This window comes from Psammomys obesus, unplaced genomic scaffold (genome assembly GCF_907164565.1).
Source record: "Psammomys obesus unplaced genomic scaffold, mPsaObe1.curated_primary_1811, whole genome shotgun sequence".
Taxonomy (NCBI): Eukaryota; Metazoa; Chordata; class Mammalia; order Rodentia; family Muridae; genus Psammomys; species Psammomys obesus.
The window spans coordinates 30,051,379-30,066,351 of record NW_026596069.1 but is presented as its reverse complement, the minus strand read 5'-3'; the positions used below and the strand labels follow the sequence as shown (position 1 = coordinate 30,066,351).

Here is a 14,973-nt window from a genome sequence, read left to right as displayed (position 1 = left end):
TATTGCTGTCTAGGTGTGAGAGCCAGTTACTGACTGGAAAGAAATGTGAGCACAGCCACATGCAGTTCTCTCTACAAGTGAGCTGGAGCTGGGAACAGCATCTAGGGCCCATCTATGCAAAAGTTCCTTCGTTTGACAGATGATGTCTTCACATTCAAGAGTATGATGTAGCAGGCTTTCCTCTACTGCAAGCAAAACTTTCCTATTGCTTCTTTCAGGAATCAAAAATAATTCTTAGTATCCTAAAGAGGTTGAGCACATATGTACATAAAAATTTCAGTGTATGAGAAGAACAGATGCATGAGAGCTAGAGCAAGAGTGAGAATGAGAATTATTTAAAAGAAATTTCAAAGGAAATGCTGCTACCTACTGAAGGAAATTCATAAGCTTGAGAGTTAATCTTGCTAACCTCCAAGACATAGTTTAGGACTGTGAGGGATATAAGTGAGGATTGACAGCAAAAACAGGGAAGTGTTCTGAGTTGTATTGACACTGGGAATTTTGTAGAGAGGAAATAAAGCACAAAATTGGGTGAGAAGTTCTTTGGAAATGAATAGCATGAAGAACTACAAAGGGGCTATTGCAAAGTAATAAGGCCTGGGATAAAATCACGACAGAATTTTGAAATTACCTTTTGCTGACTGTAGAATCACTGGAGTAAATAAAATTTTGAAATGACACTGAATCAGAATTTGTTTTCAAATTTTTGATATTTTAATTACAATTTTCCCTTTACTTTCTTACCCCCATACCCTGACATACACCCTACCTCATTCTCCAAAATGTCCATGGTCTCTTTTTCCATTGTTATTATATGCATAAATGTGCAGGTGTATAAATATGTATTCCTAAATATAATGTGCCTAGTCAGAAAATGCTACCATATGTATTTTTCCGAGGCTTATCATTTAGCAATGGACAGCCAGTTGATGTGTTCTTTTTGGAGAAAGACTACCTTCCCTGCTTAACGGTTTTTTTGTTTGTTTTGTTTTTGTTTTTGTTTTTGTTGTTGTTGTCTGTAGTTCTTTGTGAAAAGGTAAAAGCCTCATGAGCTTTCCATAATATTTTGTACACAGATCTGAATAAGTTCATTTTCTTTTACTGTGGAATAAAAATAGATTTAAACTTTCACACAATTGTAAAATATATGTAATTCAATAAAAATATGAAAAGAAATATTATGTGTAACTAAATAAAATATTAATATGTAAGTAAAATATAGTGATGATCATAGTTCTATGACTTTTATGGAATTAACTTAAAATACATTCTTTATGCTTTCTGCTCTGTTTCTACCTAATATGGAAAAATAGGTGGCTATAAAATATCTCTGATAGTTTTCAATTCGAAAGACAAGGACAGGGGTTTAATAGCTCAAATATCCAGTTCCTACATTTTAAAAACAGGATAAGCCCTAAAGTAGCCATGATACTAATTTGTATTTTTATTCATTAATCGTTGAGTATTACATCAATATATGCTAAAAAGATATATAGGCTTAAGAAAGAAGTTGTAGAAATGAAAATATTGCATTTGTTTTATCTAATCTGAAAATTATTATTTTACCTTAAATTCTAACTCTTTTATCAAATTATGTTAAAGGTCTGGAGAAATTGTTCAGAGGAAGAGAATTCTGACTCCACAAACTTGAAGATCTGAATGTGGCTCCCAAACACCCACATGAGAAACCAGTTACTTGCGCCTGTAACTCCAAAGATGCATTGGTTGGGGAAGTCAGTGTGACAGCCAAGGCTTGCTGTCAGCCAGTCTACCTGAAAAACCTTGAGCTCACAAACTTCCTGCCCTGACTCAAGATGATGAGGTGGAGAGCAGCAAAGGAGAGCACATGTGTCTTAGTTTGGCCCACATGTCACATGCAGTTCAATCACATGTGCATACCTCATACAAATGTATGTTTATGTAAACACACAGCTAATTTTATAAAACACCAGTGCTATATAACACATAAAAGGCATTTTAGCCTGCTACGTTTAAGGTTTTATAGTATTTTTTCATTATTTTAGCCCTAACAAACATGATAAATGAAATGAGACTTGCTATAGCATCTATCCTATGCTACATTGCAGGGTTAAAAAATTACAAGTTGAAGAATTGGTAAATATACTTCACAGAAGGGTGAGGTTGTATGAAACATATTATACCAAATAGGTTTTTAAATAATGTGGTTTGCCATACATATAATTATTGTAAAAATTTTAATAGTAAAGCAATAAACCTAGAGAAATTTAATTTAATAAACATCCAGGTCCTATCAGTGAAATATCTAGAATATGCATTGTGGTAGCTTCCTTTCTTTTCTTTTTTTTTTTTTTTTCATGGTATATTCTCATCTTTAATTCAATGTTATATTCTCTTTTAACATCTTGAACACATATATTTTTTTGCTGATGCTTTCTTTTTTATTTTATTAAATACACTTTATTCACTTTGTATCCCCCCATAAGCCCCTCTCTCCTCCTCTCTTAATTCCACCTTTCTTCCCCCTTCTTCACTCATGCCTCTGCCCAAGTCCACTAATAGGGGAGGTCCCCCTCTCCTTCCTTCTAATCTTAGTCTATCAGATCTCATCAGGAGTGGCTGCATTGTCATCTTTTGTGGCCTGGTAAAGCTGCTCCCTCCTCAGGAGAGGTGATCAAAGAGCAGGCCAATCAGATTATGTCAGAGGCAGTCCCTCTTCCCATTACTATGTAACCCACTTGGACACTGAACTGTCATGGGCTACATCTGTGCAGGGGTTCTAGGTTATCTCCATGCATGGTACTTAGCTGGAGTATCAGTCTCAGGAAAGAGCCCTGTGCTCAGATTTTTTGTTTCTGTTGCTCTCCTTGAGGAGTTCCTGTCCTCTCCAGATCTTATTATTTCCCTCTTCTTTCATATGATTCCATGCACTCTGCCCAATGGTTGGCCATAAGTTTCAGCATCTGCTTTGATAGTCTGCAGGGCACAGCATTTCTGAAGCCCTCTGTGGCGGGTTCCTAACTTGTTTCCTGTTTTCTTCATCTTCTGATGTCGATCCCCTTTTCCTTTCAGGATGGGGATTGAGCATTTTAGTCAGAGTCCTCCTTCTTGATTAGTTTCTTTAGATGTACAGATTTTAGTAGGTTTATCCTATATTATATTTCTATATGAGTGAGTGTATACCGTGTGTGTCTTTCTGCTTCTGGGACAACTCACTCAGGATGATCCTTTCCAGTTCCCACCATTTACCTGCAAATTTCATGATTTCCTTGTTTTACATTACTCAGTAATGTTCCATTGAGTAGATGTACCACAATTTCTGTATCCATTCCTCCCTTGAGGGGCATCTGGGTTGTTTCCAGCTTCTGGCTATTACAAATAAAGTTGCTACAACCATGGTTGAGCAAATGTCCTTATTGTGTATTTGAGAATCTTTTGGATATATGCCTAGGAGTGGTATGGCTGGATCTTGAGGAAGCGCTACTCCTATTTGTCTGAGAAAGTGCCAGATTGATTTCCAGAGTGGTTGTACAAGTTTACATGGTAGCTTTCTTAAATGACTCTTGTGACAAAATTATGGATGTTGAATCAATTCTTTTTTTTTTAATTTTTATTTCTCTTCTCCATTTGTTCATTATAGATAGATAGATAGATAGATAGATAGATAGATAGATAGATAGATCATGATTGAAGTCCCCTTCCTCAATTCTCTGAGTCCCACCCTCACTCCCTCTTCCTCTCATCCCCTTCCCCTACTCCACTGGAAAGGGGAGTTCTGCACTCTTGCCATCTGTCCATAGCTAGTTGAGTCTCATCAGGACTGTTTGGATCCTCTTCATTCCTGGCCTGAAAAGGCTGCATCATCAGGGCCCAGTTATCAAAGAGTAGTCGACTGCTTCCCTCACTCAGAAATCTACATGAAAACTGAGCTGCCAATAGGCCACATCTGAGCAGGGGTTCTAGGCCCTTTCCATGCATGTTCCTCCATTGGTGTGTCAGTCTCTGTAGGACCCTCTGGGCTCAAATATTTCAATTTTTTTTTGGTCTTCTTGTGGGGCACCTGTCCCCTCCATGGTGCTCTAATCCTACTCCTCTCTTCCTCCTTAAGATTCTCTGTGCTCTGCCCAAAGTTTGTCCCTGAATCTCATTAACTGCTTCGATCCCCTGTTTGGTGAATCTTTTCAGAGGACCCTCTATAGTGGGCTCCCATCCTGTTTATTCTCTTCCACTGCTTCTGATGTCTATTCTGTTTGTCATTCTGGATGAGATTTAAGCAACTTCCCTAGGGTCTTTCTTAGTCTTTAGCTTTTTTAGGTCTGTAGATGGCTGTCCTATATTATAGGACTAATATCCATTTACTACTGAATGTATACCATGAATAACCTTTTCCATTATTTCCCCCTGATTTAGAATTTATATTTTCAAATTGGCGACAAAAGAATTATATTACTTAAAAACTATGAATTTGATATGGGTGGAATTGAAATAACGACACTAAAATTTAATTCAATTTTGACATTCTTGGCAGAAGTACTTAAAGCTATAATTTTCTTTGATAAAATAGACTTCTGAATACATACCTCATATTAAATTGTAAATTCTGTTGTATATATCTTCAGATGAGATCAAAGTGATTGCATCAGTTTTATTTCTATGGAATAATATCAAGTTTTCTAAAACATTCCTGAATTAATAAAAGCCTTAAAGCAGAATTATCTTTAATATGAATTAAACTGACAAAGTACATTAAGCAAGAACATAAGTCAATTTTTTAGATACAACCATGTTAGTGTAGTATAGAAATATAAGATGCACATTAAAAAGAAAAAGCACTTTAAATTTTATAATCATAATTTTATAAAATTTAAAAATTTAACATAGTAAATTAATGATTTTATTTTGTGATTCTTCTATCATTCAGTTAATAGTTATGGGGTTTTAGCCAAACTTTGGGCAGAGTGCAGGGAATCTTATGAAAGAAGGAGAAGACAGTAAGACCTGGAGAAGACAGGAGCTCCACAAGGAGAGCAACAGAACCAGAAAATCTTGGCACAGGGGTCTTTCCTGAGACTGACACTCCAACCAAGTACCATTCACGGAGATAACCTAGAACCCCTGCACGGATGTAGCCCATGGCAGTTTAGTATCTAAGTGGGTTCCATAGTAATGGGGACAAGGACTGTTTCTAACATGAACTGATTGGCCTGCTCTTTGATCACCTCCCCCTGAGGGGAGAGCAGCCTTACCAGGCCACAAAGGAAGACAATGCAGCCAGTCCTGATGAGACCTGATAGACTAAGATCAGAAGGAAGGAGTTCATCCCCTCTTAGTGGACTGGGGTAGGGGCATGGGTGGAGAAGGGGGAAGGAGGGTAGCATTGGGAGGGGAGAAAGGAGGGGCCTACAGGGCGGATAAAAAATCAATAATAAAAATACAAAATGTATAAAATACAATGATAGGTAACACAAACTTATCGTTGGCTACAAATATTAATTTTTTCAAGTTGTTTATCAAAAGCCACAGTGTTCAGTGTTCCAGCAATTATGATGACTGGCAAAATTTTATTCTACATTCTTGGATTTCATATTTTAACAAATATAGACTCTTTTTGTACACTTTTGGGTACTACTATGGGAATCATTGCTTTCAGACCTTATCATAGTGCTGCTTTAACCCAGAGAAATATTTTTAACAGAAGTTTACATATTGTGGTTTAATTTCTTTAAGTTCCTTGATAGTTTCATACAGAGCATTTTGATCAACTTCACCCATTAATTCCTTGCATATCTTTCCTCACATCTCTCCTATCCAATCACTGTCCTTTCTTTTTGCAGTTTAATGAGCCATGTACTCCCATCTGTGGTGTCCATCCACCTCCGGGTGTGGTGTCGTCCACTGAGCTGTGTCGACTCCTGGGAACCATTACAGTCTAGCCATATTTTTAATGAGGAGCTGTTTGGAAAATATGAAAGCTGAAAAGTTCTACAGCAATGACAATTTTCACACTTTAAAAATAATTTTGAAAGTAATCAGTGACATGAATCAACTTTTGCGAAGAAAAGTTTTTTAAAAAGTTTTGATGAGGATTGCAGACTATCTTCTTCATAGTCTTAAAATGTGATGTATACTCATATTCTTAGAAAAATAAAAATTTAGAAGTTTTACAAAGTAATAGTATGTATTATCAGTATTTTTAAAAGCCCTAATTTTCAGTAATAATTTTGCCTAAGTCAACATGAGAGTTATTTACTTTATTTGCATATAAATATTTTTCATTAATATCAGAGGCATAGAAAATTCACTTTATTCAATTATTATTTGTTCTTTCCTTAATTATAGTGCTAACCATTAAATGGAGAATGATGATGTATTAAAGAATATCACTAATAAAAACATAATTAAAATTGAAAAAAAACAATAAAATTGATAGTAGTACAAGCAAGTTCAATACAGTCTTCCAAACCAAAAATCCTTCAGTACCCAAGAGTCATATCTGCCAATCATTCACAATAAAGAACATGATGACTACCGAAATGCTTAAATCTTGCACTTACCAACCTCCACAACACTAGAGCAGTTGGGATCTGTGAAGCCATCTGGACACTCACAGGAAAAGGAATCATCATCCAGTCCTGACAGACAGATGCCACCATTTTCACATGGATTGGGGGTACAAATATCACCTGAGGAACAGAGAGTCAAAGTTTGACTTTTTATGTCTGTCTTAAGACTGAAAGAGCAGTTCACTTGGTTGACAGGCTGACTCCTGAAGAGGAAGTGTCTAGTTAGTATAGTGCATCTCCTCTCTACTATTACTTGTTTGTGTTTGTAACCTTTTTGTTACTCTCTCTAATATGCTGCGAAGTATTTTCTGATACTTAGAATCTGGAAATGCCATGTGTACTCACACTAGGTCCCAAAGGACTAGAAACATACATTGAATTTTCCTTGCTCTTTTCTGACTAACTCCACGCAAATGCCTTCAGGTCAATGTATTGCTTGAACTTCTTGAACTGACACATCAACTGAAGATTCAGAGAGAAAATGCAACAGAGGAGTAAGTTGTACCAAAGCAAAGATCTTCAGTGCTGTGTCTTTTCCTCTTGTATTGTGTGACAGATCAAATTTAGTACTCTAATTAATGGAAATAGAGGGCTAGAAAAAAGGCCACCAATGTTGAGAAGAGAATGACAATTGGTAAAGTTGCCACCTGTAGTAACTTGTAAGACAGAAAGTGTATGTGATAACATTTTGGATAGGATTAATGAGGTTTCCACACAGACAGTTAAAGTAAAAATTGGCTCAATTATCTACACATGATAAGCTACTAAAAGAAGGATGTCAAATACAAAACCTTTCAACTGAATATTAAAAAAAATATATAGAGGGAGCAAGATTTGACTGGAAAATGAAATTATTGCTCAACTTTAACCTCTCAAACTAATAACTGGTCAAATCTAAAGCATTGACAGAAAGATACGACCCCATGATAAATATAAAATCATGGATGTTTTTTAACTTTCATAACAATATTTCAAAGAGCTCATTTGGAGCATGAAACACCCTCTCAGAAAATTAAAGGACTCCAAGAAATCCTGAGGATTGTCCCTGAGCAAGCTGAAACACCTAAAGTAACACTGCTGATTCAATGTAAAAAGAATAATAGTCTTTATGTAAAATCCTGGGAGGAGAAATATGACATATTATGAGAAGAGGACTTGAGTTAGATTCATCTGATCATTTTCAAGGGGCATTTATCACTGAAGATGCCAGCTTCAATGCTTAAAGGAATGGGAAGCAAAAGAAGGAAGAAGGTTGGAAAAGTAAGGAAAAGGAAGGAGTAATAATAATCTGCATTATCTTTAGCATCATCTATACCACACGTTTAAGCTATTTCATTGAATTACTCCTAAAAAAGTGTATGAAGGAACATTCCTCAGGTGTAAACACAACCTCACAGGTGAAGAACAGTGAGCAACACTGTCATCTACAACCCCCAGAGAGAATGTAGGGTGAAGTCACCAAAGCAAATCTACAGAGTCCATAATAATTCCATTACTTTGACCAATATCCCAGACAGGAGCAAGACTTCAGCAGACAACATGAGTTGTTGTAGTAATGGACATAGGAGCAAGGCAAGCTGAAGATATTCATATTGTCTTATTTGTGTTAGCAAACAAACAAACAAAAACAGAGTCTGGGGCAGAGTCAGAGAAAAAGAGATACTTTAGAGGCTTGCAATATACACTCTAAATCAAGACAATCTAATTCTGACCTGCTTCTCTCTGGCAACTGAATCCCTATGCAGCATACACACTGATCACTTTCTTTCATAGTACATAATACACAGTACAAAACTGGTGTTGGTCAACAAATAGAATCAGAACTATATAAAGTTGTCAGTTCTTGTTCTTTTGCTTATCCAGTAATCATGGTTATTTTCTTGATTAAGAAACCATTCTTAGGGCGTGGGGAGTTGGCTCAAAGAATAAAGTGCTTCTGTGCAACTGTGAAGAACTGAGTTTGAATATCTACCATCCACATAAAACTGTGCTAGACCTCACCAATAATCCCAGTGCTTCTTAGATAAGTTCATGTGGATATTCAAGAGGATCTCCAGAAACTCAAAGGTCAGCTAGCCTGGTGTGCACATTGGTGTCACCAAGAAGTAACTTTGCCTCCAGCAGTGAGGAGGGTGAGGACCATGCCAAAATATGTCCTCTGACCTCCACATGACTATCATGACACACATGCACCTACACTCACATGTATATAATATATAGTATTATATATATAATTCCTTGGCACCTATACTGTCTTTTCCAGATGACAATATTAAATCTATTATATTTTTGATCAGATAATGTTTCTGTGGTCAAATGAGAAAGATCTGCTCACTTCTTGTCACATGCATAGAAAGCAGCTGTTATGTAGCTGATCTTTGTTGATGTTATATTTTATTGAATATTTGTTCTGTTTTGATTATGAATTGTCTTAGTCAGAGTTCCTATTGCTGTGGATAAGCACAGTGGCCAAAAGCAACTTGGGAATGGAAGGGTTTATTTGGCTAATACTTTCGTATCAGTCTTCATCATTGAAGGAACTCAATTATCATCAGGATGTCAGGAATGGAACCCAAACAGGACAGAAACCTGGAGGAAGGAGCTGATGCAGAGGCCATGGAAGAATGCTGCAAAATGGCCTAGACAGCCTGTTTTCTTATAGAAAGCAGAACTATCAGCCTAGGGATGGCATCTCCCACAGTGGGCTGGGCCCACCTACATCAATCACTAATTAAAAAAATGCCTCACAAGTTTGCCTACACCCTGATCTTATAGAGGCATATTTTAAATTGACGGTTCCTCCTCTCTGGTGATTCTAGATTGTGTCAAGTTGACATTAAATTAGCTAAAACATGCCTACCAATCTCTAATAAACTAAAGCTTGTAAACAGTTCTTTAGTTGATGGCTAAAATTGTCTATGTTTAATGAATATAACATGATGGAATAACAACTTAATTAGAATGATAATTAATTAGAATTAAACACTCACATATTTACTGAATTTTATATCTACTACATTAGCATTTTTGTAAATTTGATATTTTTATTTGTTTTGTGTGCTTATACGCTTTCCACTATTTTGGGGTGGAATCTAGCCTATGAACTTGCAAAATATCATACAATTGTTCTACCCCTTAGCTACCATCTCAAACCTAAGATAACAACATATTATTAAATGTATTCTCTAATTTTTTTCTTACTGACAACATTTGCATGACATAATTTAAAGGTATAGAAATGACATAAAATTACTTTAACCTGCAATGAATTAAAATGGCATTGTAACAAAATAGATGTGGGTGCTGAAGGATAACATGTAATCTAAGTTGAATTTATGTCATATAACAGTGTGACATAAGTAGTCAGTTTTAAAATAAAGTGTAAATCATTTGCTTTTAAAGGAAGTGTTGTATCTGAGAAGTCTGGGAAACATCTCAAATAAATATGTCTGATAATAACATGGGTATTGAGCTGGAGGACTTTCTTTTTATTATGAACTGTTAAATGTCATTGAGTATTTAAGGGCAGAGAGAGGGCAGGATGGGGAAGATGAAAGATCCTTCAACTCATAAGTAAATATTACAGCAACTAAAGGAAGATTCTTTTGAAAAAATATAAGAAGTGTTAAGTAATCTTCAGTATAAATATGACAGCTGTCACAAACAGACTCTACTATGTCAATGTCTGCCAGAGGTTAAAATAGATCCTCCAGTATTAGGTGGGAAATCTGAGCATAACATAAAAGTTGTGTCCTTGCACAAAGCATGAAAAACAGAAACAACAAAGAAAAACCAAGAGAATCTATTACAGGTGTTACTGTGAATCTGTTTTTTGCCATAGATAATTATAACAGCATTCTTCTTGTAGCTGTGTTGTCCAAGACATAAATACTAAAAAGAAGTTAAGAGTGTAACAGGTTTAGCTACATGAGATGTGGCTCTATGGTGGAGAAGGTGTGTAGCATGCAGAAGGTCCTGTACTCAGTATCTAAAACCAGAAAAAGAGAAAGGTGATATAAACATTTATTAAGAAATATTGACTACATGCTAAGTAATCATTTTTCTAAAATTATAAGCATACAAAAGTAGTGCCTATGAAGGACTAGATGATGAAAAACTAAAATCAAGCAAAGAAACCTTCCTTTTACAATACATGTTTTACACCTATGCTAAGGATTAGAGAGATTGAGAACAAAGATGATAGAGGTAGGAATAATCAGGAACAGTCACTGTCTAATGGGGCACAAAAAAGTCTTCTGTAAGATAGTAGGGCGCCTGAGAGCAAAAGCCACTCTTTGGCAGAATTCCTCTAGCACAGGGGACAACCAGAATTTGGTGATTTTACTATGAACAATTGGTTTTATCCCATTCAGACATAGTCCCAAGGTCATCCCACAATTTCTGCAGAGGAGGCTGTAAGCTTATGGCAAAGTAAAAGCATGTTGTTCCATGAAATTAGATTGGGAAGTGGGCCTCCATGGGCACAATAATGTTCATTCTCAAAGGTACCTGCTTTGCTGTCATGTTCAGCAAACCCATAGTCTTATCCTGCTATTTTCTATATGTAGCTCTTGTCAAGATAATGTTCTATATGTGGGATGACACTTTTAAGTGAAAAGTAATTTCCTTGATAAATTTCATATCTAATTGACAATCTGTATGGTAACTGTGGTATTCAGGAAGGCTCTCCTAAAACTTCTATTTCTGTGCAATTTGAATTAACATAAAGCAATTATCTACTTGAAGGGGTAAATATGGTACTTAAAGCTTACTAAGTCCTTGGAGTTGAAACAAAAGATCTTTGTCTATTTACTCATCACCTTGGTTGGTAAATATTAAAACTATGATGGCAATCAACACAAGAAGGCAGACTCAATGAAGAAAAAAACAATACAACAGAGATGACACATTGCTTTACTCCCTGTCAGCATATTCTCTGCTATGGGTCTGTGTATTGCAGTCTGTGCAGGGTTCCACCTTGATGATTTTTGGTTGACTGACCTCCCCTGCTTTAGATTAGGACAGATGTGTTTAATTTTATTCTATGTCTCATAGTTCCATCTGCAGTTTATGGCAGACTCAGGCAAATTAAGCCAATGCTGGACTGTCTTTTGGCAATAGAATGAAACAATTATTTTTCTCAAGGGCAAGGCATCTTCACTGGCTAAATTTAACTTACAATTTTCTTTAATTTTCTACACACTCTAGAATTCTGAAAGGCCTGGACAATCATCTTTAGCTTTAGCTTCATTTTTACACTGATCCTCTACCTGTTGCCAGTTACTTCATATTGAAGGTGCTACACAGAATGTCTTATTTTGTCTCATTATCTACTCACAAGCCATGACTAATGAAGCTTTGGAGTAATGTTTGTAGGTACCTTAACTATCACCTCTTATTGTGGAAAACAGTGCAAAACAAATACATAAGGACAAAGCAACTAAGAACCAAAAGAATGTCCATTTTAATGCTATTTTATTATATCAGTATATACAGCTATGGTACTTAAGTTCATATAAAGAAGAATATTATATTATGACATGTGGTGGAAATTGGCACACAAGATGGCTAATTTATTTCATTGACTTAAGTTCTTAGATGGTTTATAGGCTACATTTTTTTGATGAGCTTGTGTCTGCCTTCAGTTTGCATACCAGAGAATCACTGACTCCTCCATCATATATTCATTTGCCAGACACCACACTGAGATAACAGAGTGCGGCTGAGATGAAACACATAATGTTTCTGCTTTCTTAGAGTTTATATTATAGAAGAAATGAATAATGAAAGCCTCACAAATAAGCAAACAAGGTGTTGCTCACTGTGGAAACAAAGCCAGGAGGAAAGTCTGCCTGATAAGAAATGCTGTAAATAGAACTGATTATTCAACATATCAAGTAAGGCAGTTATTTTGGCTGAAAATTGAAAAATGAACAGAAAGGAGCAGGGAAAAAAGACCATTCTTTTCAGAAAGGACAAGTGATTGGCTCTCAAGATAAGCACAGGAATGATTAAGGCAAGTCCTTCAAGAAAAAAGATCAGTATATATACTACACAGTAATGAATTGCTATTAATTGTTTGTTATCAGAACCAATCTTTATAGAAACTTCTGTGTAATTTGAAAGCACACATTAAATCAGCCATGTACAAGACAATAAAATATAATGCTTGTGTTTTTGTCTTAAACATCTGAAAATAAACTCCTTATTTAAATGCTGATGTTTTCATGTATTTATGTATTTACATTGTTTTATTAATGTATTTGCTTAGTGCTACTAATGTGTTTATGCATTTACAGAACAGTATGAATACCTTAGAAATTTATTTAGGTAAATATGGCAGTCCTTGCTTTATCTTTTTGGCTAGATGTGCTGGGAAATGCTAGACTGTATTGTCAGTATTACTTTTGACATCTCTCGATCTTTGCAAACACAGCTAGACACAGACAAGAAACTAATTTGTGTGACCCAAGAATTTTTTTTGTGAACATGACTTTTTATTTAATCACTTCAGTGTCCCAGCATGGTAACTGTTGCAACCCATATTTAAGTCTGGAAACAAAACATAGAGAACAGTTGAATTGACATTCCACAACCATGACCATTTGGGCCTATACATTACTCTATGCCAACTTCAATTTCTTGCTCTCCTGTTGACCGTGGCAGCTCTAATGCTACTTCATTAAGGAAATGACAGAAAGCAAAATCTTTGCTTTAAATTGCACAAGTCAACATTTTGAAACAACTATAAATTGAGTACATAGAATAACTAGCCAAATCTAGTATAAAATGAGCAATTACTCTAGTTAAAATGAGATAAAGCTCATGATAATCTGCATATTTGAACTGGCAAAACTTACAGAAAATGTTAGCACTCTCATGATTTATTCTCTATGAAACTGTGGAACAGAATATCTCATTTAAATTTGACAATCGCCTTTTTAAGTTCTTACCCTTTCAGAGAGCGTTTGTATTGTATATTCTAATGAGTTACGTGCATGGAATTTAATTTAAATCCTCTCACACACTAAAATCTATGAGTGGACTCTGTATATTTCAAAAGTTTCTTTAAAAGGTGTGACTTGTCACTTCAAGGACGAGGGGTATATCCTAAGAGCATTAAAAATTTAAATGGAAACCTGCATATTACTATAAAACACACATATACGTATTTGTTTATATATGATTGTCTGTGTATATATGTATGTATATGCATATGTGTATGTTTAAAAAATGTTGTAGAGGAAGGAGAACACTCCAACATTGCTGGTGGGATGTAAACTTGTACAACCACTCTGGAAATCAATCTGACACTTTCTCAGACAACTAGGAATAACACTTCCTCAAGATCCAGCCATACCACTCCTACGCTTATATCCAAAAGAGGCTCAAGTACACAATAAGGACATTTGCTCAACCATGTTTGTAGCAGCTTTATTTGTAATAGCCAGAAGCTGGAAACAACCCAGATGCCCCTCAAGGGAGGAATGGATACAGAAATTGTGGTACATCTACTCAATGGAATATTATTCAGCAATGAAAAACAAGAAAATCATGAAATTTGAAAGTAAATGGTGGGAACTGGAAAGGATCATCCTGAGTGAGTTGTCCCAGAAGCAGAAAGACACACACAGTAAATACTCACTCATATAGACATATAATATAGGATAAACCTACTAAAATCTGTACATCTAAAGAAACTAATCAAGAGGGAGGACTCTGACTAAAATGCCCAATCCCATCCTGAAAGGCAAAGGGGATGGACATCAGAAGAAGAAGAAAACTGGAAACAAGTTAGGAACCTGCCACAGAGGGCCTCAGAAATGCTCTGCCCTGCAGACTATCAAAGCAGATACTGAGACTTATGGCCAACTGTTGAGAAATGTGCATGGAATCTTATGAAAGAAGTGGGAAATAGTAAGATATGGAGAGGACAGAAACTCCACAAGGAGAGTAACAGAACCAGAAAATTTGAACACAGGGGTCTTCCCAGAGACTGATACTCCAAGTACCATGCATGGAGATAACCTAGAACCTCTGCACAGATGTAGCCCATGGCAGTTCAGTGTCTAAGTGGGTTCCAGAGTAATGGGGACAGGGACTGCCTCTGATATAATCTGATTGGCCTCCTCTTTGATCACCTCCCCCTGAGGGGGGAGCAGCCTTACCAGGCCACAGAAGATGACAATGCAGCCACTCCTGATGAGATCTAATAGACTAAGATCAAAGGAAGGAGAGGGGGACTTCCCTACCAGTGGACTTGGTGAGGGATGGTGGGATTATGAGGAGAGGAGGATGGGGTTTATGGGGAGATACAAAGTTAATAAAGTGTAATTAATAAAATAAAATAAAATTTAAAAAAAATGTAGTTACCCTATACTAGGATAACAGTGACCATACTAAACGCCAGTGGCCAACAATTAAAAATCTC

General features: G+C 36.1%; 1 protein-coding gene across 3 annotated transcripts in view; it reads right to left on the bottom strand.

The window, feature by feature from the left end:
* The window catches only part of Edil3 (EGF like repeats and discoidin domains 3), a 567,408-nt gene that overhangs the window by 391,349 nt on the left and 161,086 nt on the right, over nucleotides 1-14,973 (bottom strand). For 2 of the 3 annotated variants that reach the window (XM_055625558.1, XM_055625559.1), the window contains exon 2: nucleotides 6,534-6,662. The exons of the other annotated variant lie outside the window; for it this stretch is intronic. In XM_055625558.1, coding sequence (XP_055481533.1) covers nucleotides 6,534-6,662 — 129 coding nt within the window. The remainder of the gene's footprint in view (nucleotides 1-6,533; nucleotides 6,663-14,973) is intronic. 3 annotated transcript variants of the gene reach the window in all.